Source organism: Salvia hispanica, chromosome 1, assembly GCF_029641045.1.
Source record: "Salvia hispanica isolate PSC_SH4W2 chromosome 1, Shi_PSC_v1, whole genome shotgun sequence".
NCBI classification, from domain to species: domain Eukaryota; kingdom Viridiplantae; phylum Streptophyta; class Magnoliopsida; order Lamiales; family Lamiaceae; genus Salvia; species Salvia hispanica.
In genome coordinates this window covers 66546704-66570701 of record NC_142692.1, presented here as the reverse complement: position 1 = coordinate 66570701, position 23998 = coordinate 66546704, and the positions used below count along the sequence as shown (strand labels likewise).

At 36.7% G+C, this 23998-nt stretch overlaps 3 protein-coding genes, 1 long non-coding RNA gene, 4 other non-coding genes and 2 pseudogenes across 10 annotated transcripts; 7 read left to right on the top strand and 3 right to left on the bottom strand.

Moving 5' to 3' along the window:
* Positions 1–26: 26 nt before the first annotated feature.
* On the bottom strand, positions 27–2021 carry EMB2731 (ER membrane protein complex subunit 8/9 homolog). Its single transcript, XM_048121080.2, has 5 exons — positions 1720–2021; positions 1492–1638; positions 1342–1401; positions 378–544; positions 27–281 (listed from the first exon to the last, which is right to left on the bottom strand). The coding sequence occupies exons 1-5, from the start codon at positions 1918–1920 to the stop codon at positions 251–253; spliced, it is 606 nt and encodes a 201-aa protein (XP_047977037.1). The 5' UTR covers positions 1921–2021; the 3' UTR covers positions 27–250.
* Positions 2022–5114: 3093 nt separating this feature from the next.
* LOC125185820 (small nucleolar RNA U3) lies at positions 5115–5224 on the top strand (annotated as a pseudogene).
* A 1048-nt stretch (positions 5225–6272) lies between these two features.
* LOC125185830 (U2 spliceosomal RNA) lies at positions 6273–6468 on the top strand. The gene has a single exon (XR_007170319.2). It is a non-coding gene; the product is annotated as a U2 spliceosomal RNA (small nuclear RNA).
* A 343-nt stretch (positions 6469–6811) lies between these two features.
* Positions 6812–7022, top strand: LOC125185819 (small nucleolar RNA U3). The gene has a single exon (XR_007170312.1). It is a non-coding gene; the product is annotated as a small nucleolar RNA U3 (small nucleolar RNA).
* Positions 7023–8889: 1867 nt separating this feature from the next.
* LOC125185836 (U2 spliceosomal RNA) lies at positions 8890–9085 on the top strand. Its single transcript, XR_007170325.1, has one exon. It is a non-coding gene; the product is annotated as a U2 spliceosomal RNA (small nuclear RNA).
* Positions 9086–9715: 630 nt separating this feature from the next.
* LOC125219269 (uncharacterized) lies at positions 9716–12350 on the top strand. The gene is made up of 2 exons (XR_007176101.2): positions 9716–10730; positions 11896–12350. It is a non-coding gene; the product is annotated as an uncharacterized LOC125219269 (long non-coding RNA).
* LOC125185817 (small nucleolar RNA U3) lies at positions 10545–10749 on the top strand (annotated as a pseudogene).
* LOC125185827 (U2 spliceosomal RNA) lies at positions 11610–11805 on the top strand. The gene has a single exon (XR_007170316.1). It is a non-coding gene; the product is annotated as a U2 spliceosomal RNA (small nuclear RNA).
* Positions 12351–12584: 234 nt separating the features above from the next.
* Positions 12585–18518, bottom strand: LOC125223764 (RNA helicase family protein). The gene is made up of 12 exons (XM_089056349.1): positions 18149–18518; positions 18033–18079; positions 17798–17878; positions 16838–17054; positions 16222–16639; positions 15415–15618; positions 14939–15099; positions 14207–14392; positions 13836–14067; positions 13524–13723; positions 13257–13391; positions 12585–13164 (listed from the first exon to the last, which is right to left on the bottom strand). Exons 1-12 carry the CDS (start codon positions 18229–18231, stop codon positions 12981–12983), a joined length of 2148 nt encoding a protein of 715 aa, XP_088912475.1. The 5' UTR covers positions 18232–18518; the 3' UTR covers positions 12585–12980.
* A 610-nt stretch (positions 18519–19128) lies between these two features.
* On the bottom strand, positions 19129–23614 carry LOC125223765 (weak chloroplast movement under blue light protein (DUF827)). 3 transcript variants are annotated; one of them, XM_048127058.2, is made up of 5 exons: positions 23174–23614; positions 22981–23043; positions 22132–22267; positions 21579–21773; positions 19129–21140 (listed from the first exon to the last, which is right to left on the bottom strand). In XM_048127058.2, the coding sequence occupies exons 4-5, from the start codon at positions 21747–21749 to the stop codon at positions 19347–19349; spliced, it is 1965 nt and encodes a 654-aa protein (XP_047983015.1). In that variant the 5' UTR covers positions 21750–21773; positions 22132–22267; positions 22981–23043; positions 23174–23614; the 3' UTR covers positions 19129–19346. The 3 variants fall into 3 exon arrangements, with proteins under 3 accessions (XP_047983015.1, XP_047983013.1, XP_047983012.1); XM_048127056.2 differs by lacking the exon at positions 22132–22267 and having other exon boundaries at positions 23174–23290; positions 23375–23614; XM_048127055.2 differs by lacking the exon at positions 22132–22267.
* Positions 23615–23998: the final 384 nt, after the last annotated feature.

The following is a 23998-nucleotide window of genomic DNA, read 5'->3' as shown; positions in this document are numbered from 1 at the left end:
CTTGTGAATCAAGTAAGCTTAAAGAGTAAAAGATCCACAAGGAAAAGTATAACATAAGATATAGAGGCCCCAAAAATTATAATCCAACATTCCAAGATTGATGTTGGAATGGGTTTAAAGCAAATACCAATAAACCAGACACGGTATATCTCAAAAATTTAACCATCAAGATACAGAAGCAGTCTTAAGAAACTAAACAGCCACTGAGTGAAGTCAACATTAGTGTACATCATCTTGAAACTTCTGAGGCTTAGTTGAAAAGTTTGGAGTTCAGCCAATCCCTACAAGAACATCATGAACAACAACCATTATTTTGATGCTATTATTGAGACCCCAATACTGCTATTTAATGTGGATGCCATTGAAGAGGTTCTTACTTGCTGATGTCGTCTAGGTGGTCATCAAAATCTGTGATGTCATTCCATTTCTCAGATGAGATGTAGTCCAAAAGCACAACATTAGCTGAAGGCTCCTTGAGAGCAAGCTGGCTATTCGCATCAGAACCGACTAGCTTCCAACTACTAGATGCATCCTTGTTATAAAGCTGAGTAACATAGAGACACAAGTCCATTTTAAAATCTCTTGGTAAGTGGTAACTCAAGACACATATTTAGCTATCCCCTCCTCTGGAGAAGGAGAGGAAAAGCCACAGAGAAGGAATTGCATCGTGATAAAGAGACAGTAGAATAATGAAGTTAACACAACCAAAAGGATGAGGCAGCTTCAGACTGTAGGATGAGATGTGCAGTCATATGTTGGAATTAATGTCTGTTATACTAAGTACAGGGTGAAAGTTTCATGTCTTAAGGATGGTATTGGCATTCCCTTAGTCACTTCTAAATGATGAATTATCTGTCAATGCATTTTTTGAATAAAATGTGCTAATTGTGAGCAAAGTCATAAAGTTTTAGGAGGTACACTCCGGTACATCCGGATGCACAATGCATCCATTCTAATCAAATAATAAATTTGATTATAAACCCTAACTGGAGATGCACCATACATCCCCCATTCACACAACCTTTTACCAACTTTTTAGCCCAATCACATTGTCTTAACAACCAAAGGACCCGTAAAAAATCACAAGGAGTAGCTTATATCCACTGCTGTATAGATCTACACTAGCTCAATCTCGAAGACATATCAGCTGTAGGATCAAGCTTAGGTCACAATCGCGTAAATGAAATGTCAATAATAGCAAGCAAAGTTTATGCTTTTCCTCAACAATCACATGGAAGAGCTTAAATCATGTACTAATTGAAATCTATCTTCAACACGAAAAGGCTTGGAGATATAAAATTTCCAAGCTCACAACCTATGAAGAATTGTAGCAGAAATTACCTGCACAACTGGACTTCGGTCTTTCCCCTTTTGTAAAGATTCAAGCTTCTTGTTATCCAACTATAAAATCACAAATCAAAACATGACAAAATCATCAATAAACATGATATCAAGCTTTCAATTCTCTCTCAAAACAAATGAAAAACCTACCAAAAGCACAGCCGCCTGAGGAAAATACCGAGTTATGTGATCTCCAATATTCTTAGCCACACCGCCGAGTTCAAAATCGTCGTATCTCTCGTTGGCATGAAAGTAGCCCACGATGCTCAAGCCTTTTTCTCCATAATACTCCTCAATCTATCAATTTCAAATCTCAATCGAATAAATCAAAATTCGCTAAATTCGCAAATCAGTGAAGAGTGTGGAGTGTTAACTGACCATAATGAGTGCGATTTCAAGGGGGGGAAGGAGGCCGATCTGCGAGTGGAAGAGGGGAACGGAGTCAACGATCTCCACCCCGGCGCCGGCGGAGCGGCCGAGGAGGACGGCATTGACGGCGGAGGTGCGGTGCTTGAGGGCGTGGAGGACCAGCTTGATGTAGGCGGTCTGGTGGATCTCGTAACGCGATTCACCACCCATGATTCACTGAGTTGGATCAATTCCGCCAAAAAAAAGTTGAGATTCACTACAAAATTAGGCTTGCGGAGTTGGGGTTTTCTCTCTTTTATTATCACCAAGCCCTCTCTGTTTTGTCTATTTAAATTTTTAATACAAAGAAATTTGTAAATTATGGTTAAATAGTACTCCTACTAATTGGATTTAATGGTATTAACTAATCTGTGACGATATGAATAGTTTTTACAGTTTTCTCTGTGCTTTAAAATAATCCATAAGATTAGTATTAAAAATTTAAAAACAAATAGTCATAGACTCATAAGGGCATCCACAGCAGTGTCTCTTATCCGTCTCTTAACCGTCTCATCTCTTCACTATTCATGGGCTTCACTGTACTTTTCACTTCATCTCTTAACTAAGAGATAGCACCCACATCCATCTATCTCTTAACCATCTCATCTCTTAACTATTCATTCAATTTCATTTTTCATTTTTATTTTCAACAAATCCAATTAATAAAAAACACACTTCATTAAATAAAATAAAATTACAATTTAAAATCCTAAAAATAAAAAAAAAATACATAATTAAAATCCTAAAAAAATAAAAACACACATAATTAAAATCCTAAAAACATAAAAATACACACCATTAGTTGACGCATTTGCTCAAATGGATCCATGAATTGATTAAATTTGGGAGAAGAAAAATGTTTTGAGATGAAGAATGTAGTGTGTTTGAGTGAGAATAGAGAGTTTTTTATGGTGGATAATTTGTGGGAATGATTTGGTATTTATAGAAGTGATTTGGGGCTTAAAAAAAATTTAAAAAAAATTAAAAATTTGTAAAAAACGGCTATAAACGGCTAGTATAATTTTTGAAATTTTTTTTATATATATTTTTTATTTTTTTGAATTTTTTCTGATTTAAAAAAAAAATAAATAAAAAAAATCAATTTTAACGGATATAAACGACGCCCACTCGCGGGACGGCGAGTGGGCGTCACGCACGAACCGGAGCTCGCCACGTCGCCCAAGCGCGTGGCGTCTCGTCTCGCCGGGAGCCCCTTCACTAAGAGACGTGGGACGAGATAGAGACGGGATGGGGACGGGATGCATCCCACAGAGGCGTCTCTTATCCGTCTCGTCTCTCCGAGACGAGATAGAGACGGTTTTGTGAACCGCTGTGGATGCTACACAGGGGTGCAGATTTAGTTATCGGGTTTCGGATATACCCGATCCCAACCCAATACCCGGCAGGTTTTGGGTACTCAAAACCCGAAATTATGAGTTCGGATATAGGTTTGGGTAGTTAATATAAGGAATTTTCAGTTTTAGGGTACCCAAAAACCGTATTAAGGTACTAGACTAATACTCAATTAATTATGTATTTGTGATAAATATTTTTATTTAGTATAGAGCCTACAATCCATAGGGTAAATTTATTTAATCACATTTAGATTTATGAATGCTTTTAGTATAATGCAATCCGATTTACGGTTAGTTTGACATTTTATTGTTCTATTATCTAGACTTTAACACTTCTTTACATTTGAGTTGTGTTTTATTCATGTACTACATTATTTATGTTCTTACTTGTTATTTTTTCAATATATAGCTATGATTTCTCCATTTTATTTACATGTTTATTTAAAATCTTAAAAAATATATTTTAATCTCTTTTGAGTTTTAATTCTTGTAAAAAAATTTTACTCCATATTTTAAAATTAAACAGTGTCTATTTGTCTAATGTTTATTATAGTATATATATATGGTAATAGAATTATAATCTAGAGAAAGCTAAAGCATTAAAACGTAAGTTTAGACTTTATTTCAATAAATAGTAATATCGGTGTTATTTTTAATAATTTCTATTCTCATCACAATATAATTTATATAAATAGAAAATTTTTAAATATAATAATTTCGGGTTTATGGGTACTCGATTAGTTGGGTTCGGATACCTGCATCGGGTATTAGGGTACCCGAATTCAGATGCGGGTCGGATCAGAGCGTCTCCGGTGGCGCCCCTCCCACTAGGACTTCCCACACAAAATTCATGCCACGTCATCACTAGGACTTCCCATTTCACTAGGACTTCCCATTATACTAGGACTTCCCGCAATAAAATTAATAAATTCACAATTAAAATTAAAATTTACGGAATTAAAATTTCGACACGAGCCGTATTTATAGAGTTTTTTTTTTTAAAATTAAAAAATAAAAAATTAATTTTCGGTCGGACGTCCGACCTCGACGTCCTACCCACGCCACAGTGGCGGACACGTCAGGTAGGACTTGGGGCGGACGGGCGAGCCCATCCGACAGGCGTTGGGGACGGGCGTGGGCGCCCTTCTTCTTCACTACGGCGGACGTCCGATCGGACGTCGGCGACGTCCGCCATTGGAGACGCTCTGAGTGATATTTTTTGAGATTTCAGGTTCATAGCTAAATTTCCAGGTTTGGGTACCCGAATTTGCGGGCCTAATAATGCACTTGTAAGTTGTGACACAAGACTACACTAATTGTACGAATACTCATAAATTAGAGTTTAGTACTAGTACTAAACTATAATACTTAAATCAAATGGGTTACTCAACTTACTTCAAAGAGTATTAATCTTTATCATTGAATAGATTAAACGTTCACTCAATTTTTATAATTTTTTGTTCCAAATAGCAATTAATATGTCGCATAGTACTCCATAAATTATTTACTTGACATTTATTTAGACCACTTATGTGTAAAAAAATTGGAATCGAACAAAACAAAGAAAGAAAGAAATAAGATTGTGAGGTTTTTTGTTGTTTAATGATTTTGTTAAATGCTTAATTTCGTCCCCTATAATGATTTTAAGTTTGAAAGCATAACAAGAAGCAAAACAGAAGTACAATAATTTATTAATAAAACAAAAAAATTGCCCAATAATATGATAAAATAAAATATTTTTATCTGAAATGAAGCAAATGATGTAAGCTCCCGTGTTCAATCTAGTCTCCCCTTTCCACTCCTCTCCGACTTTACCTTTAGCAGGTTAATCCTCACTTAAAAACTACATTCCCTTAGTTAACGCAATTAAAAATGTGAGCATCGCTATCCCACATCGAAGTTTAACTGGATAATCGAATTCTAGCACAAAACCTTGATTATTAGTGTCCCACATCGAATTCCTATTGAATAAATGACAGGTACATAAATTGATGGCTTCATGAAGCAAGCACGACCTTACTTGAACAGGATCTGTTCTATAGGCTCGTACCTCTGTATCCTTGATTTCTAAGGAGACAGGAAACCACGTCTGGTGGATGTTGAGTTGGTTCTTACACATTATTATGGCTTCTCCGGTTTTGAAGTATTCAGGACATTGAGGCTTCCTAGTGGGTTGATAATACAAGGTTAATTCTCCCAATCAATTTGGCATATTAGAGAATAGAGCTGAACATGTAGATAAACTTAACTCACATAATAGTGTTTTTTAATGTATCATTCAGAAAATTGGATTGTTAAACAAGTAGTACTACTTGATGTAGAAAAAATTGTAATAGCCAAGTACTGTCCCTGCAACCTCCCTTTATAGCTTTTCACAAGTTTCTTAATCCTGTGCACATTAGTTTGATAATCCACGATTGATAGTATAAATTTGGTTGATATATATTGCCAAGTCATTGTTGAAAGTTTGTCAGCATTAGTATCCCATCCCATATCAAATTCTCTAGGAATAAATTACAAGTACTTAAAGTGACGGGAGAGCCACGACCTTACTTAACATGATATGTTCTGTAGGCTCATAACTCATACCTTTGTATCCACCTTGATTTCTAAGTAGACAGGAATCCACAAAACCACGTTTGGTGGATGAACCGTGGCTGCCTGGCTAAAGCGTGGTTAAATAGTGTGATAACCTCTATATCTTTTTGGCCCTATGCTTTTTGAGTCATGTTCTGAATGTAACTAAGATACCAAATATTGAAGAATACAGTGTGAGGGCAGACAAGCTGGTTTCTGTGCAAAAGAAGATGGACATGGAGGCTGGATATCCATCCATTGTAGCAGTTAAGGTACCAAGAAGAGCAATTTTGGGGGTTGTTGGAATTAATTTGTGATGCACCAATGCAGGAAATGAAAGAACCAGATGTTCTAAGGTATATATACGCTTCTTGTGCTTGTTTTCTCTTGTAGATGCATGTATGTATTTTAGTTGGTTCTTACACACTATGGCTGCTACAATTTTGAAGTATTCATGACACTGAAGTTTCCAAGTGAAGGTACATATATCACCTATCCTTCTTGAAATTGTATTCCCACATTGAATGTGCTATAGAGGAAGGAAGAGCAGACCATGTAATATAAATTCATGGGCCAGTGTATGGAAAACTCATACCTTTCTCGGCCTTTTGGCTAAGATCAAGTGTAGTATCTGTTCTTATCAGTTTAATATCTGATATGTGAGTCATTGACTCACACGATATTAAATTTATTTTTTGAGGGGGAAGACCCATCAAAGTAGCTTGCTACTTGGGTTTTCATGTGTCGCCTTTGCGTTGCACTATTGCATTGGCCAGGCACACCCCACCAATTTTAGTTTCAATATTTGTTTTAAGGAATTTATTGGGGCATATTGTAGCAAATTTTATGGCATCAGGAATTTATTGGGCTCGTGTATCAAATTTTGACAGACTAATGTTTCATATTCAGACCCCCTACTTCCGTTTATGATTCCCGGGTCTAACCATTCTTAATACAACCTAAATCCTTCCAAAATATTTTGCACTAGACTGTGATCATTAGTGCCCCACTCTGAATTCTTAAAGAATAGATTACAGAAACTTATTGATGGTTTCATAAAGCTTCTACGACCTTAATTTCTATAGACTTGTATCTCTGTATCTTGAAGTCCTTGTCTATGACCCTGTATCTTAAATTTACCTGAACAGGATCTGTTCTATAGGCTAGTACCTCTGTATCCTTGATTTCTAATTAGGAGACAGGAAATATTTATAAGGAGACAGGAAACCATGTCTTGGCTGCCTGGCTAGAGCGTGATTAACAGCGCGGGGTCAGGTATCTTGATCGTTCTTGGCTCGACTCTGGTACAGTCAGGATGGCCAGGCAGCTGTCTGACAGACCTTTAAACCTCTTGTTTTTATTTAACTTATGTATATTAGTTCTGTATCCACGATTGATCTCTTGTAATTTTGGTGATATAATTTTTAGCACAAATCGGTCCCACATCGAATTAGAAGTTAATAAGGTCAGCATCTATCTGTGAGGTGAGATGGATATTTTGTCCAGTATCATCAGATGTATTTATAAGGCTAAATTACAGAATCCTTTTGTTTTCACTTATCTGTTGTCATTGTTTGTTAGTTAATGGTGATATCTTTTTATCTATTTTCCACATTGTGGCACCGTCAATCGGTTCAGTGGAGAAAGTTCTCCAGTCATATATACTCCGTCAGGGTGATGAGCAGGTTTGTATACTCGATACTTTTGTGGAGGAGAAGAAATCAATCTATACAGGAAATGTTGTAGTATTTTATTTACACTGCTGTTATTTCTATTTACTTGTGGAAATCGCATATGATAAAAGGTTGATATTCAGATTGAAACTGGTGTTTGGTTTACAGACAAAAAATGAATGCCTCAACTTGTATTGGCATATATACTTGAGGAAAACAACGAGCTTTAATACCTCCTTCAGTCGGCATCTGATGAGTGTAGGCTAGAGATGATGATTTGAAGTTGTTAATACAACCATATCAAGTTTTAGTTCTGAGATTCTATTCATAATTCTGGCCATCCAAATATATCAGATACTTTCACTTGGGAAATTAAGATGCATTTTTTTTCTTAGTTATGTTTTTTATTGCTGCTTTTGGAGTCATAAGCTAAATGTAATGAAGAGAAGCTGGTTATACGCTTGATTCTTGAAGAACAGTACCCAATCAACCTGAAAAGTTGGCGATGTAGTCACGACTTTCACTTATCTGTTAGATTCATTGTTACATAGTTTTGTGATGAGAAGGAAACACTATTATAGGAGATGTTGCATTTTTTTCACACTGTTAGCTTCCTTTTATTTTGATTTGCTCCTGTTATTTTTATTTTGAGTGGAATGGAAGTTGGAGGTTGCTTGATTCAGATTAGAAATGCCTTGGTGGGATATACTGGAAAGCGACGAGCTTTAATTCCTCCTTCAGTGGGATATACTAGCAAAGCTTTACAACCGATTCCTGAAGAGGTCCTTTTGTAAAAAAATCTATGATTCATCAATGTGTGTGTGTGTGTTTCCTTGATGTAAATGTAGCAGGATCATCATGTAATATTTCCTTGTTATTTTGTCGCAGTTTGGTCCTAGTCGAAGCCTTGTGTCTCATGCGAAGGAGCCTTTAATTTTCGAGGTGCAGCTCTTGAATCTTCTTTGATTAATCTTTCTCAGATCAAACTCATACATGCATTGGATGCTCTCTTCATTCATATTCCCTTTTCTGGATTTACTCTTTCCCATCTCTTATTTCCTGTCATGTAGGCATATGTGAGTTTGTGTATCTGCAAATTGTGGCACTTTAATATTTATATCTGAAAACATATGTAGTGTATATGATATTAAATCCCAATCATTGTTTTATCTATGTTTATTTATAAAAGAGTTGTGGCATTTGATAAGCATGAGAGTTATGTATATTGAAAGTAGATAAGGTCTTTTCATCTATTGATAATTATGTTCATGAAAATAATATGAGATACTTAATTCACTTAAGCGTTCGATTGTCATGACTAATAATCATGAGACTATCCATCTAGGATTAAGTTGTGGGATTATTTTAGTTAGAGGGGGGAGGCTATGACTAATTATCATGAGACTATCCATTTATGACTCGGCAAATCTGATTTTGAAGAATCGTAATTGAAATTATATCCCACATCGAAAATGTACAAGGAAGGAATAGCAGACCATGTACAATAAATTCATGGGCCAGTCTATGGAAAACTCATACCTTTCTCGGCCTTTTGGCTAAGATCAAGTGTAGTATCTGTTCTTATCAGTTTAATATCTGATATGTGGACCATTGGTTCACGCGATATTAAATTTATTTTTTGAGGGGGAAGACCCATCAAAGTAGCTTGCTACTTGGGTTTTCATGCGTCGCCTTTGTGTTGCACTATTGCATTGGCCAGGCGCACCCCACCAATTTTAGTTTCAATATTCTATGTCAAGTTTAAGGTCCCAGTTTTGAAGTATCTTGGACACTGAAGCTTTCTAGTGGGGTAATAATACAAGCTTTCTAGTGGGGTAATAATACAACTAACACTTGTGTTTTAGCAAAGAATAAGTGCTTTGACATATCTATTGAATAACCTTAATGCATTCATAAAAGTAGATTGTCTAACAACTACTACTTGATGTACAAAATGTCTCCTAATACCTGTAAATTGTAATTTTGGTGATACACATTTTAGCACAAAACTATTTTGGTTTTTCCTTTTGAAGGAGGTGGTTTTGAGTGAAATAGAAGTTGGAGGTTGGTTGATATTCAGATTATAAATTGGTTTTTATGCCTCAATTGTATTGGCATATATATCTCAGGAAAACGACGAGCTTTAATACCTTCTTCAGTCGGATATACTAGCGAAGCTCTACAACCGATTCCTGAAGAGGTCTTTTTTTTCCAAAAAATAACTACTATGATTCATCAAGATGTGTGTGTTTCTTCGATGTTAATGCAGGTCATCGTTTAACCTTTCCTTGCTATTTTGATGCAGTTTGGTCCTCGTCGAAGCCTTCTGTCTCATGCCAAGGAGCCCTATTCAAGGTGCAGCTCTTGAAGCTTGTTTGATTAATCTTTTCTAACATCAAACTCATACATAGATTTCATTCATATTACTTTTCTTGATTTACTCTTTCCCTTCACGTATAAGCTATAGCCATACATGAGTATCTGTATCTGCAAATTGTGGCCATTTAATATGGAAATATTTGTATCTGCAAACATATGATATTATAAGTATGTCAATTTACATCTCTATAATTAACATATCTTTTTTCCGGATGAATCTTTGCCCATATGGCAATAGAGAATGTAAAAATTTCAAAAAAAGGATTAATCTAATAACCCATGGGAAGTTATCAAAAGAGAAATCAACCAAAGACTTGTAGTAACTAATTTATTTTCTTTTGTTTTTAACACTTACGTAAAGATTAATTTTGATTGTCTTATTATGTACTATAATTCAAGATAATGTTCACCCTAGTTACTATTAAAAGTAACACAACATTTAGTCAAATTTATAAATTTCTCACTATTTCTAAATTTCTAATACACTGTAATTACCATTAACTTTAAATTTTGGAATTTGGGCTAACCCATTTAGCCATTTGGGCTTGAAAACTAGAGATATTAAATTTCTAACACATAAGTAATTAAGTGGTATTTCAGTTTGAGACTAATATACACAATAAAATTTTGAAACAAAAATTAGAATTCACTCAATTTCGGACAAGTCTTGTTGGGCCCGGGTAGAGAGAGATATATGAAATGTGTTATGTGGTTGTAGGTAGCTTTCCACTTCAATAATATTTCTAATCCCACATCGAATTCTTAAAGATTAAACAACAAGTATATAAAGTGATGGCTTGGTGAAGCTGTCACGACCTTACTTGAACAGGATCTGTTCTATAGGCTCGTACCTCTGTATCCTTGATTTCCACATCACGGTGGATGAACCGTGGCTGCCCGGCTAGAGCGTGATTAACAGCGTCCCAGGTCAGGTTTCTGGCTCGTGGTGCAGTAGATGATCGTTCTTGGCTTGACTCTGGTCCAGTTAGGATGATTGGTCAGCTGTCTGACAGACTCAAATCTTTTTTGTTTTTGATTTATTGATGCAGCAGCTAATAAGTATGATAGTTATGTGAGGTATGACATTTGCTTGCTAATAGTTGTGAGTTTGTGTGGAAAAGAAGTTTGGGGGTTGTTGGAGTTAATATATGTTCCTTGAAAATGTTTGTGCTGCACCGATGCAGGATATGAAACAACCTTGTGCTTGTTGTTCTTCTTGTAGATGAATATATGTATTTAAGATGGGCTAAGAGCACTCCCAATGGGTCGGCGTTAAATCCGGCGAAAAATCGCCGATTATCGCCGCTGTGGGCGCGATTCGGCGATAATGTTTTTTTTTTTTTAAATCTTTGTTTTTTAAATCTTTGTTTTTATGGTTTTTATTTGTAGTTTTTTTTAAATCTTTATTTTTTATGATTTTTATTTGTAGTTTTTTTTAAATCTTTGTTTTTTATGGTTTTTATTTGTAGTTTTTTTTTTCTCGTTGTATTATATTTTCCAATGATTAATACAACGATGAATTGTTCATTATAAATCTATTTATTAAACACATTTGTAGGGAAAATTAAACAATATTAAAAATGATGATGTAAAAATGAAATGTTGAGTTAGGGAGAAATAAGGGAGAAATAAGGGAGAAACCATTGGAGCAGTTGGCTAAAAGTTGGCTAAAAATTGGGGATAAATTTTGGTGCTGATGTGGCGCTGATGTGGCAGGAGTTAGGGAGAAATAAGGGAGTTTTTAGGGAGAGCATTGTGAGTGCTCTAATCTGATTTTGTGGTATCTTTATTGAAATTTTATTCCCACATCGAATGTATAAAGAAAGGTTGAGCAGACCATGTGGTATAAACTCATGGGTCAGTCTATGGAACACTCATACCTTTCTCGGCCTTTTGGCTAAGATCAAGTGTAGTATCTGTTCTTATCAGTTTAATATCTGATATGTGGACCATCGGTTCACACGATATTAAATTTATTTTTTGAGGGGGAAGACCCATCAAAGTAGCTTGCTACTTGGGTTTTCATGCGTCGCCTTTGTGTTGCACTATTGCATTGGCCTGGCGCACCCCATCATTTTTAGTTTAAATGCTTGATTCTTGAAATTTTTGGGTATATTTTCTTTATGATATATAAAAACGTATTCCTACTGAACAAATGACAGGTACATAAACTGGTGGCTTCGTGAAGCATTCATGATCGCTCGTAGATCAAGGAGACAGGTAACCACATCTGGCCGATGAACCATGGCTGCCTTGCTATAGCGTGATTTAACAGCTCCTCAGGTTGGGTTTCCAGCTTGTTGTGCAGTAGATGATCGTCCAAGGCAGCTCTGACAAACAAACACAATCTTTTTGTTTTTCATCATTTGTGATTTCTGTATTTAATTCAGGTTTTCATCATTTCATTATCATTGTATAAGAGCTGTGACATTTGATGAGCACATGGTCAAATCTTCTAAAATAGTATTTGGCATTAGATTTAAGTGTTTGCCCCAGCTACTGAATATCCTTGAAAATACTGTTCTTCTTTGAAGGATATGTATGCCATGTATTTGACTCGAGGGTTATCGACACCAAAATACATTAAAGGAATCAAAATGTGAACTAAATTTTTCTATCATGGGGTGTTAGTTATAGATTTGGGATTTCGTTTTCAATCGATTTGATGCTCATTTTATCAATGTTTGATTTTATTGTACACATTAATTCAGTCAAACAACCCAAATATGGGAGCTATGATTAGTTATATTTGTGTGAATCAATTGATTATGTAGTGATCAAGCATCCAATTTCCGATTACAGTCATGTTTAGCTTTATCGAATCAAAATAAGCTAACACATTGATACAACATAAACAGAAAGAGCAACCTTCGAATTTCAATTATTATAAGAGAACAAACAATGGCCCTAGTTGTGGTTAAACGTACAAAGATATTTACCCAATGTCATATCAAAAACATGTTCTTACAACAAATAGTCGAGGTTTTTTGCATCTGGGCAGGGTGAATTCAGCCGCCGGTAACCAGCTAGAGAACACCAAGACATATATATGCTTACTGGTGATGGTTGACATGATTCAACTTTAGCTGCAACTATTGTGTTTGCGTTGAGTTACTGAGTAAAGGGGCGGCCTTCGCCTCCCATTTATGCTGTGTGATGTTGTGCTTCTAAGAATTCCCTTCATTTCAACGTGCCAGTAGTGTGCAGAGACCGGGTGCTGCCGCACCAGAGAGTTTCACTGGGAGAACTATTCTGGTAAGGCATAGACTTGAGGAGCCAGCTCGGGTAACCACAAGTAGTCTATGGTAGAAACATTCCGGACATAGTTCTGATTAGTCCGGACTAATTCATTGAAGATTATGCATTCAGGCTTCATCCGGAATAATACAGACGAAGGATGAATCTGCACTGCCAGACCACAAGACAAAGCCCTGCCATTTTCATGAAATCAAACTCACACTTAGAGAACCATGAGAGATAAAGACTTAGAGAGGGAGAGAGAGCAATCAACTCGAACAAATACCTGTAAGTACCGTCAGGCTGCTTCAAAGCTGCATTTAGGAAAAACGAAGCAGCTAGGCATCTGCGCATTTGAAGAGTGTCATCCCCACATGAAGTGACAGAAAAACCCATTTGCTCCACATTCCTTCGTATTTGACTACAAATATAACAGAAAATCAAGTCTGAGATATGCATCTAGAGAAATTTTAAATTAGGTCCATTTTCTGTAGAAATGCATCTAGAGAAAATCAAAACTAGGTTAGTAAAAGATCAAGTTAGCTTAACTGACATATGAATATCACGGGCGTGTTTTAAAGAGCGGCTGTTGATGAAGTTCTGCTTGCACCATTTTCTGAGTTTCTTTTCAGCCTTGTCAGGACTGCCTACCAGCTTGCTCTTCTCCAAAAACTCATCAGAAGCACGATATATCTTTAGTAACGTCAAATGATCGCCCTCTAAACTTGAAAAGCTTCTCAAGGCAGTTCGTGACTGCATCAGAAAACAAGGTTTGGTTATCTGTTCTTGCTACTTTTCCATCAGGTGACTACATTGTCATCTTGAAAGAACACCTATAAGAACAGAAATGACGCAGGAGCTATACCTCTTCCAACTTTTCACGGGGAGCATAATATATGGATTCGACTGAGAGCAATGCAACAATTATTAACATTTCTTCCAAGCAGTTAAATTGATTGGCAACAACAAGAGCCTTAGAATAAATAGGATCCAGTGGAAGCCTGGCCATTTGATGACCAACTGGATCAGACAATTTACTTCCTTCCGCAAGAGCACCTAACAAGATTAACAGCTCCATTGACTTGACGATGGCCATCCTGCATCAGTAAACACAGTAGAACGTAAATTGATAAAGCTGCTTGAGGGAAACAATAAGAAAGACATAATAGCACACCCCGCATCGACAGTTTCAAAGCTTCATAAGAGAGGGGGTTGTTGGGGGCTTGCTGTAATCACCTGTCTGGTTCTTCAATGAAGTCGAAACCAAGAATATCATCAACACCTAGAGCTTTAAGCTGCAAAATTACATTTGCAAGGTTGCATCTTTTAATTTCAGGTGTTGTAGAAGCTTTCAGTTTGTAAAATTCATTCTCCGGATAAAGGCGGTAGCATTTTCCAGGTCCTTCTCGGCCAGCACGACCACTGCAGTCAAAATGTAATATTTTCTCACTTAGTGTAGATATCTTAAACAAGAACTGCCCCAGTGCCTTTATCTAGAAAATGGGAAGACAAACCGACAATGCCCTTTTCCCAATGTTTGCTACTTTTCTTAAACTCAACAAAAAAAAAATGAACACCTTGGACACTTCAAAGTAAAGTAACGTATTACAGTGTTCGTGTAGCCAACAGGCTCAGGTTTAGAAAGGATTGACCGTGTATTAGCCAGTATAGTTGAGCTCCCGCATACAATTCCAAGGATCTATTTTAGACGAGCATGCAGGTTACGAAATCATCAGAGATTTTTAATCAACATAAGACCATATCTTAATATATAACTGGCCCACCCTTCAAAATTTGACTCAAAGATACACTGTATAGAAAAGTCAGCAGTGGAAATGAGAAAAAGGAAACATTATAACCCATCATGACAGCTCAAGAAAAGAAGAAGAGAAACATGACTAATGTGAATTTTATTGAGTTAAATTTGTTCCAGTGGAGATAGAGTTGAGAGCAATTCAATCACATTACCTCCGCTGAAGTGCTTGAGCTTTTGAGGTTTTAACAATGATCAATGGCTCAATCCCAGTAGAAGCATCATATGTGCGTACTTTGACCATTCCGGGGTCAATGACATACCTGATGCCAGGTATCGTTACTGATGTCTCAGCAATATTAGTAGCTAATATTACCTGAAAATCACACAGAAACAAACAATTTACAGTCAGATATTTCGACCTCACTAGCTCCCTGTGTTGGAGAATGAATTATTGCAGAGTTGAAATGCTATTCATGACAAACTAGCAGGCAGCTATTAGGGAAGAACTGAAGCACTTCAGAAAAAAAAAGAACATCTGAGCTATTTTATTTTCACTAAATTGGTTATCGGTTCTAAAGGATTATCCAAGGAGAATATATCACTTAAATTTAGATTACAATATCCACATAGGCTGATGCATCTGCTGTCCAGTCAATGAAACTCATTTAGAGAAGGAAATAGGAACAACCTTGCGGTAACCATTAGGTGGAGGCATGAAAACTTTCATTTGTTTCTCTGACGGAAGAGATGCAAATATCGGAATAACCAGAAGCTTGCATTTGCTCTCAGGCAACTTTGGAAGGCGCTCCTGGATGAGCCTTTCAATAGATTCAATCTCCTCTTGTCCAGTCAAGAACACAAGTATATCACCTGGTCCTTCCTCTAGATGTATCTGGAAGGTCAAAGTGAAGTGAGTTACAGTCTACAGACACATCAGCTAGGACCAACCAGTAAGACCACACCAAAATAAGTGGAGCCTCTCAAAGTTCATTATTTATTCATTCAAAGTTGATTCAGACAGCATAGCATGAGATAGGACCTTAAAAGCTAGGATAAAATACAAACAAAATATGTTCTTACTGGAAAGAAAGGAAGTATATATCCTCAAATATGAGAAAAGGAAGTAGCAGCAGGATTATGTTTAGCAGGCAGATGCACTGCAATGCAATTTTTTATATGAATTTCAATATTTCACAACTTGCACTGTTTTTTTAAAAAAAAACACACAAAACTAATTATAATACTCCATGGATGTAAGAAAGATGGTTAAGCTTTAATATTCAGGCTTCTGTGCGGGCCTTCCTTTCCAAAACTTCATGGTTCCAGATTAAAGGAACTGCTGAATAACAATGTACCAGCAACTTTAGAATTTACAAGCTTGTCTTAGACATGGGATTAGAAAGGTGCCAGCCAAAAAGGTTATAAGTGATTCATGCAATCAATAAAAAAGAAGAAATCTAATTTTTTTTTAAATATGAAGAAATGCTGCATTGACCTGAAAAATAGTAATCAATGTTGCATCTACGTAATCAGTCTCTGGTTGATGAGTGTACAGTACATCAACAGGATATTGTCGGCCTTGGACATGCACAGCCCTAGCACCACCAAAATAATCGGAAAAGATTTTTGCATCCAGACTGGCAGACATAATAATTAACTTCAATGGGGATAAATTTTTGCCTTGATTAGGCTTCAGAATGCTGGTGGATTCAACCACGTTCTCTTTTTCCAACTTTATGCCATTCTCAGCTTCTATAGGTTGATTATGAACGGTCTTACTAACACCCTGTGACCTTGTTTTTTGAACGGTCTTCAATAGACCAAGTAATACATCAGTGTGAACTGTTCTCTCATGAGCCTCATCCACAACAATAACTGAATATTTAGAGAGATATGGATCCAGTAATGCTTCCCTGTAGATGTCATTAAAACAAAACCAGTTAGTTTGCTGAGGGATGTACATCCAGTAATTTGTAGCTCCAAGCATGAATCAAATGTCATTGTGGAGAGCAGAGGCACGTGATTTCACATGTACGAAAAAACAAATCTGTGATTTTGTATGGAAAAATGTGTAATGTGTGGCAAACAGGAAACATGGATGTTTCTTTTACCTGAGTAACAAGCCATCTGTCATGTATTTTATCCTTGTTGAAGCAGAAGTGGTATCATCAAATCTAATGGCATATCCAACCTTTTGTCCTAATGTTACTCCACATTCCTCAGCAACCCTTTTAGCAACTGTAACAGCAGCAACGCGTCTGGGTTGAGTTACCCCAATTACTCCACCATTGCGGCAAAACCCTCCATTAAATAGATACTGCGGTAACTCTGCCAAAATTAAGGTTGATAAGTAAAGTTGTGCAGATGAGAGCATGATAGAGTAAACTGAAACAAGTCAAGATACAGGAAGTCCTATAGATCATGATTCTAAGCACAAGAAGGGCATAATGTCACTGCAGGAAAAAAATGTACTATATTGAAAAGGATCATCTCTTTAGGTTGCTCAACAGTCAACACCATACATGAAGTGACGAAACAATCTTTTACTGGAAAGGTCATAGTTAACACAAGCAAAAGAAAACCAGCACAGAGTCTTTTAGTTGAAAGCTAAATAAAGACCATATGTTTCACACAAACAATCAGCAACATCTAGCATTTTGGACAAACTAAAGGAATGATGCATGCAAAATTGCAAATCCACAAATGGTAGTAGCCAATACAAATCGTTCCATGCTAAATCAAACATAAATCCATAAAGGAGAGACTACAAGGCCAGCTAATGACATACTCATTTCACCAAATTTTGGGCATTGGTACTAATGGAGTAAATTATTTGTCAAAAGTTTCTTAGTCGGAAACAAATATCAACTCTCTTGTTCCTTTAGTAAAATTCAACGGATAGCTCCACAGGCCACAAGAACTTGGAGGTTTACTAGGTCTATCTAGCATCGACACACACTAGCAACCCTAATACTCCTTATTACTTACACAAAAAGAGTAATTTTGGATGCAAGATCAAGCAAATGTGCAATCTACAATTATGCTTCACAACTGAAAAAATAGAAACTTACGTGTTGTCTTCCCACTGCCAGTTTCCCCAACAATAATTAGAACATCGTTATTCCGAACCTCCTCCACTAGCCTCTTTTCGACTGCGCAATACCAAAAATTAGAAGCAAATTCCTTTATTATAGGAAAAGAACAGAATTGTGAAACCAACGAAATATCAAACATAAGCTAATGAGAAATTTGCGCCAAGGCACTCTACAACAAACGAGTCGCCATAACTACAAAATAAACACTTACCCGCAGCAATCGGCAGAGCTTTCCTGTGCTTCTCGATTTGTTGCCTCCTGAAATAATTAACTTGTAAGCAAACAAAATTGTGGAAACTATTCGTATGGTGCAGAATGTAAGAGAACCTGGCCATAAAGTCCGGTTTAGAGCCATTGGGATGATTGATTGTGGCAGTGTGATCAGCGTTGTTGGAGGCCATTGACGGCATGGCTTTCAAAACTCTTTCTGTGTTTTCTGCTACTGCTTTGTATGGAACAGTGATATTCAATTAAATGGTATTCGAGTTTGAGGTCGTTGACACCAAGCTCGAACTTGATAAGAAAAGGCTCACAACTCACAATTGTGAGCCGGCAAAAACGCAAATTGGTCTAAATATTCGCGAAATAGGAACTTCCAGAAATCGAATTACAATCAAACCTAATGAGAAAAGGTATGTAAATTGGGGTTGAAGGAGGCGGCGCGTTGTAGAGCCGTAGTTCGAGTGTGCTGTGAGAAGGAGATGAAAATTGGGGTCTTTTATATAAAGGGAGAATTGAGAATTTTTTTTAAACGAATGTAATTTATTATTCAAATTTTAAATTTGTGAAAATACAAAGTTCAATAAAAAAGTTGATATAAAATTAAAACGTTGCACTTGGACATTTATTTATAATAATAAAATTTAACGATAAATTGGTGAGAAATTGCTAAAATTTGATTTATGAATATTCATCCACCAAAAGAGATACTCCCTCCGTCCCGCTTTAGCAGTCCAATTGACTTTTCTGCCCTCTTTTTGTAAAAATGATAAAAAATAGTTAAAGTGGAGAAATGGTAAAGTAAGAGAGACAATAATGTAGATAAAATTCTTCTCTTAATTTACTATTTCTCCTCTTTAATTATTTTTTATTATTTTTATAAAAAAAAAAGGCAGAAAAGTTAATGGAACTGGTAAAGTGAGACGGAAGAAGAACATAGTTCTCACATTCTCCCACAATATGAAAAGCCCTATTTTAACCTCTATTTATAATGAAAAGAATTAAAAAAAAATTGGCAATACTTGATTAAATTTCGATTGTTGGTTTGATTTTATTCATATTGGCTTGTTGTCTTGCAGAGAGCGGTCTCACGAAGATGCATGCACTAAACAAAAACCCCAGTTATTATACAATATTTATGACCAGCAGCCATTTACATTCTCAGTACACCAAAAAAAAGCACAATTTAACAAATAAAACCAAATTACCAGAACAGTCACCTAATCTTGTCCAGCATTCAAAACATTAGCCTCAAATTTACAAGGCATATAGCACATTATTCTGCACAAGAAACTCACAGTAGCACTCACCAAACCGGTCTCTCACCAGGCAAGAACGAAGGCGACCCGCCCTCGACCTTGTTTTTCTTTTTCTGGAAAACATATGAAAGGCTAGGCATCAGTGCCTTCTTTGATACAGACGTCTTTGCCTTCTCCAGCCTCTTCGTTTCCCTTGCTTTTTCTTTCACTTGAGCCCTCGGCTTTTGGATTTGGTAGTTACTGGGAGATGATTCCAAGGACTTCTCTGTCTCTGCAAGAATTCGTGCTGCTGCTTCTTCAGCCTTCTTCTGCTCCCGTTCCCTCCATCTTCTGAGCTCCCCTTCAACTGCCTTCCTCGCTGCCTCAGCCATCTCTGCCTTCTTCAGCGCCTCTTGTGTTGCAGCTTTCATGTCTTCTATCTCTTTCCGGGTCGCCTCCAATCTCTGCAGGGCCTCGTGCTCACTGGCCTGCACGGCTTCCACCTGAGCCATGGCAGCTGCAACTTTCATATCCGACAGTTTTTCAGATTCCTCAACCTTCCGGCTCAGCGACTCAAACTCGTCTCTCGACAAAGTGATCTGGGCGCCAGGCTCGGACGTGGAGGCACGCGCAGCATCTGTTTTCTCGGAAAGCATCTTAATCTGATCAAGGGCTTTGACCTCAGCTGCCTTTGCTTCCTCAGCTTCTTTCATCGCAATCTCTAGCTTATTTTCTGCTTCTTCCAGTTCAATTCTTGCGGCTTCTGCTTCTTTGCTGAGCTCTTCAGCCTTTTGTTTCATCTCTTGAGCTTCGATCTTAGCAGCCTCATTCTCTGTAGTTAGCTGATGAATCGAAGCAACCAGTTCATCAGATGCACCTCTGATTTTGGCTTCTTCAGCAAGTCCTTCTTCAAGCTCAGACTTGGCTTTCCGGAGCTGGACGTGTAGATTACCTGCCAAAGATTCCGTTTCTGCTTCCTGCTCCTTTAATTCAGCATGAACCTTTTTAATGTTTTCCAGCTCAACCTTAAGAGTCTCAACTAAGCTTCTTAGTGAGCTCTCCTCTTCTGCTACTTTATTTAACGATTCCTTCGCACCAATCAACTCCACAGTAACAGCCTTGACAGAACCAAGATCAGACACCCTTGTATTCTCCATCTCCTTCCGTAGAGATTCAATCTCAGACAAGGTTCCATTCAACTCGGACTCCAGATTTCTTGCGACTTCGGGATCTACATCTTTTTTCAAAGCAGCCAGTCTCTTCACTGAATCTTCAATTCTATCTTTATATAATTGCTTCTGTTTCTCCTTATCAGCACAGATTTTTGTTTCGTCTTCCTTTGCTTGCATGTGAGCCAACTTTACTTGCTGAATCGACTCATGCACACTAGCGATTTCCGCAGACAGTTCACCAACTCTCTCCATGTTTGCTTTGGCAGCAGTATCAGCTACAGCAGCTTGCTTTGCCGCTCTCTCCTTTTCTTCTAAAGACGCATCATATTCCTGACGAATTTTCCTTAATTCCTGTTTAGCAGCATTAAGTTCAGCAACAGCATTCAAATACTGCGCTTTGTCAGTTTCAACATCACCGTTTGAATGTCCATTTACTCCTTCCAAAACATTGTTGTTGGCTTCAGCAAGTTGGTTTGCCTGACGCTTAGCCGCTTCTGTAGATTTAATTGCTGAATCTTTGGATTCATTAATGACTCTTAGCCTCTGGCTCAAATCCTCAACAGTCTGTTTGGCCTTTTCAAGCTCTGAAAGAGCATCAACTTTAGTAGCCTCGGCATTTTTCAACTGTTCCTTCAACTTATTTAACTCCTTTTGGGCCAGGTGGAGCTGCGTCTCTTTTACAAAAACTCGCTGCAAGAAGAAACACCAGCAAAGGAAGAGGCAGCATCAGTAGTATGCCACATAAAATGGCGAGTGCACACGTCAATACTTCTGCTAATTAAATAACCTAGCCTCCCAACCAAATATATTATCATGACTTCAAGGAAGTTGCCTTTCGTAATTATTTGTGACGTATTGAAACGGTCCCTGTGACAATATGATCTCACATTGCATATATAACAAAGAAATTTCTGAAGTCCTTTGGCACATATGAACAAGAACGAAGACTATTATATCTCCAGATACTGCTAAGAATGCCAAAACAAGAAACCATTTAATAACAATTAAAATCATATTCATCTTGAACTAAACTAGTAATAGCAAAACCAAGCACACAAAGAAGAAACACCAACACAAAGTAACGATTGAGAGTAACAAAGAAGAGATCAGAAATTAGGATAAACATACTTCTGCAGATTGTGCCTTTGGCTTCCTGATGGCAGGCCTTTCGCCTGAAAAAGCACCTTCACCGAATAAGTTGACAGCATCTTTGACGGATTGAAATGGTGCACTGGTGTCTATTTCTCCGACCTCAGCTTTATTTGATCCTTTGCTCTTCTGATAATCTTTCGCCACCATAATGCCTCAATTTTATTTTTAAGTCTGAAGGGCAAAAGAAAGAAAATAATGAGAATCAAAATGACAATGGAACACAATAATGCAGAAATAGAATATATTTTTTCCAAGTAAAAGAGTATGTCAAGAGAAGGTTGCTTCCAGCAAAATACATCAGTGCTTAATGCCAGATTCTTAACATGAGTTAGTCCTATTGCGAATCAAGAAATAGACCTACATGAGGAAGGATCATAATAGGGTTTCAATCCTATTTGAACCAGCTAAAAAGATGAATATATTACATAAGAGAGATGTAAGAGATTCACTACAAGATGTAAAAAAAGAGCTAGATACCAAAAATATCATCTGAAAGTAGTAGTGCAATAAGCACCAAGTTCTAAGTCACCTGTTTTGTAGACAGAAACCATGGGTCCAAGTCGATAATATAGAGACTGCAATACAGAAACCATGGGTCCAAAAGGCTCTACGGTTTCTTAATGGACGCCTTTTTTCCTTAATCAAATCCAAAGCTAGACCACAATCTATTCCATCAAGAGTCATATAATCATGAATCCTCAAGATGGAACCGGTATAAGAAGCAAGCAATTCTATGAAAGATATGTTCTTTTTACAGAAAGGCTATAGGTACAGATAGATTAGGAGAATGCAATTGACTACATATCATAAGGGGTATTCTTGACATTATCAGGAGAATTTCAGCTAAGAGGAAATGAACACATCAGTGTGAGCGAGAGAAATATCATACTATACATACAATCTGTTTAACATGAGACGACATACATTATGTTTTACGAGAGTTCATCAATAACAGAGCACAACAATTTGTAAACAAAAAATTGTCATTAAATCCATAAACTACAAAATTAACAACATAAAATTATTACTACTTGTTCCAGATCTTAACTAGAATTACTTCAAAACTCCAGATGTGCAAGACAACTGACCCCTTTACGACTTCACTAAATTTTAATCGAAGACGAGTTCTATACAACAGGTCAATTCAACAGATTGACGTCCAGAAATTTTCATATGCATAAAAAAACCAAAATAAAAATTCAGATGAAAATCTTCGCATACTACTCGTTAAGATTTTCCGATTATAACAGCCGGGTTGATTTAATTTATAAAACTAGCTTTTGCCATCGAAGAGGGGTTAAGTCTTATGAAAGTCTAGATGATAAAACATTTTCAAGAACGTCAAAATCAAACGAGCAAGAGTCCATTTCAATATTACCTGAATTTAATTGCTTCTGTAACCGAATCCAATCCTCTCAATTTTTCAGAGACTTGCTTCAACCTGCCATAAAATCACCCTTTTCACACTCAAAAACACTATACATGATAAGGTAAAAGGCAGAACACAATAAACAGGAAACAGAGCAAAAAAAAAGGGGTAAAAAAGTACAAAAAGGTCAATGATAACTCACCAAAAACCCTAATCATATGAGAGAAGGAACAAGCTGACAAAAATCCCCAGAAATCATCAAACCACTCAAAATCCCAAAAAGGGCAGTGGAAAATCTTGATGAAACTAAATAGCAATTCTGAAAAAGTCAAACCCTTTTTTCAGAATCTGCAAACCGGAAACAAAGCACCACCAAGAAAATTAAAAAAAAAAAAAAAAAAACCCAAGAAGTGCAACGCAAGAAAATCAGGCCGCCGAATTTTTCGGTGACAAAGAAGACCAAGACTCTGTTTTTCGTTGAAAGGTAAAAGTGACTGTTTATAAAACAAGGAAGCTGGGGACTTTAAAGAATGGATTTTTGTGAGAGAGAGATTTTGAAAAATTCTTGGGTTGTTTTTGTGGGGATTTTGAAAATGAGTGAGTGGGGTTAGCAAATGAGGGGAGTACCAGGTCAGCAAAGCGGAAAAAGGTGAAAACAACAAAATGGATGGAGATGGATTCTTGTTTTGCGTTCTTCCTTTTTCTCTATTTATTTGAATCTCTTCTCCTTTACGATAGGGGTTTATAACGTGATGTGTTTAGCAATTTGCATTGATTTCGTCATAATAAAAGAAAATTAATTAAGGTAGGAGTGATATAAAATAAAACTAGAGATTTATATTACAATTGACGTTAAAAATAGCTTTAACGTCGAAAAAATCACAGTATAGAGAAAACGATAGTAGCTATGTCATCACTCTTCATTGATCACCAAATTATATCATACTAACAATAAATATTAATAACTATATTTTTGATGATTTGAAATCTCATAATATTTGATAATTTGAAAATGTGCAATTATTTA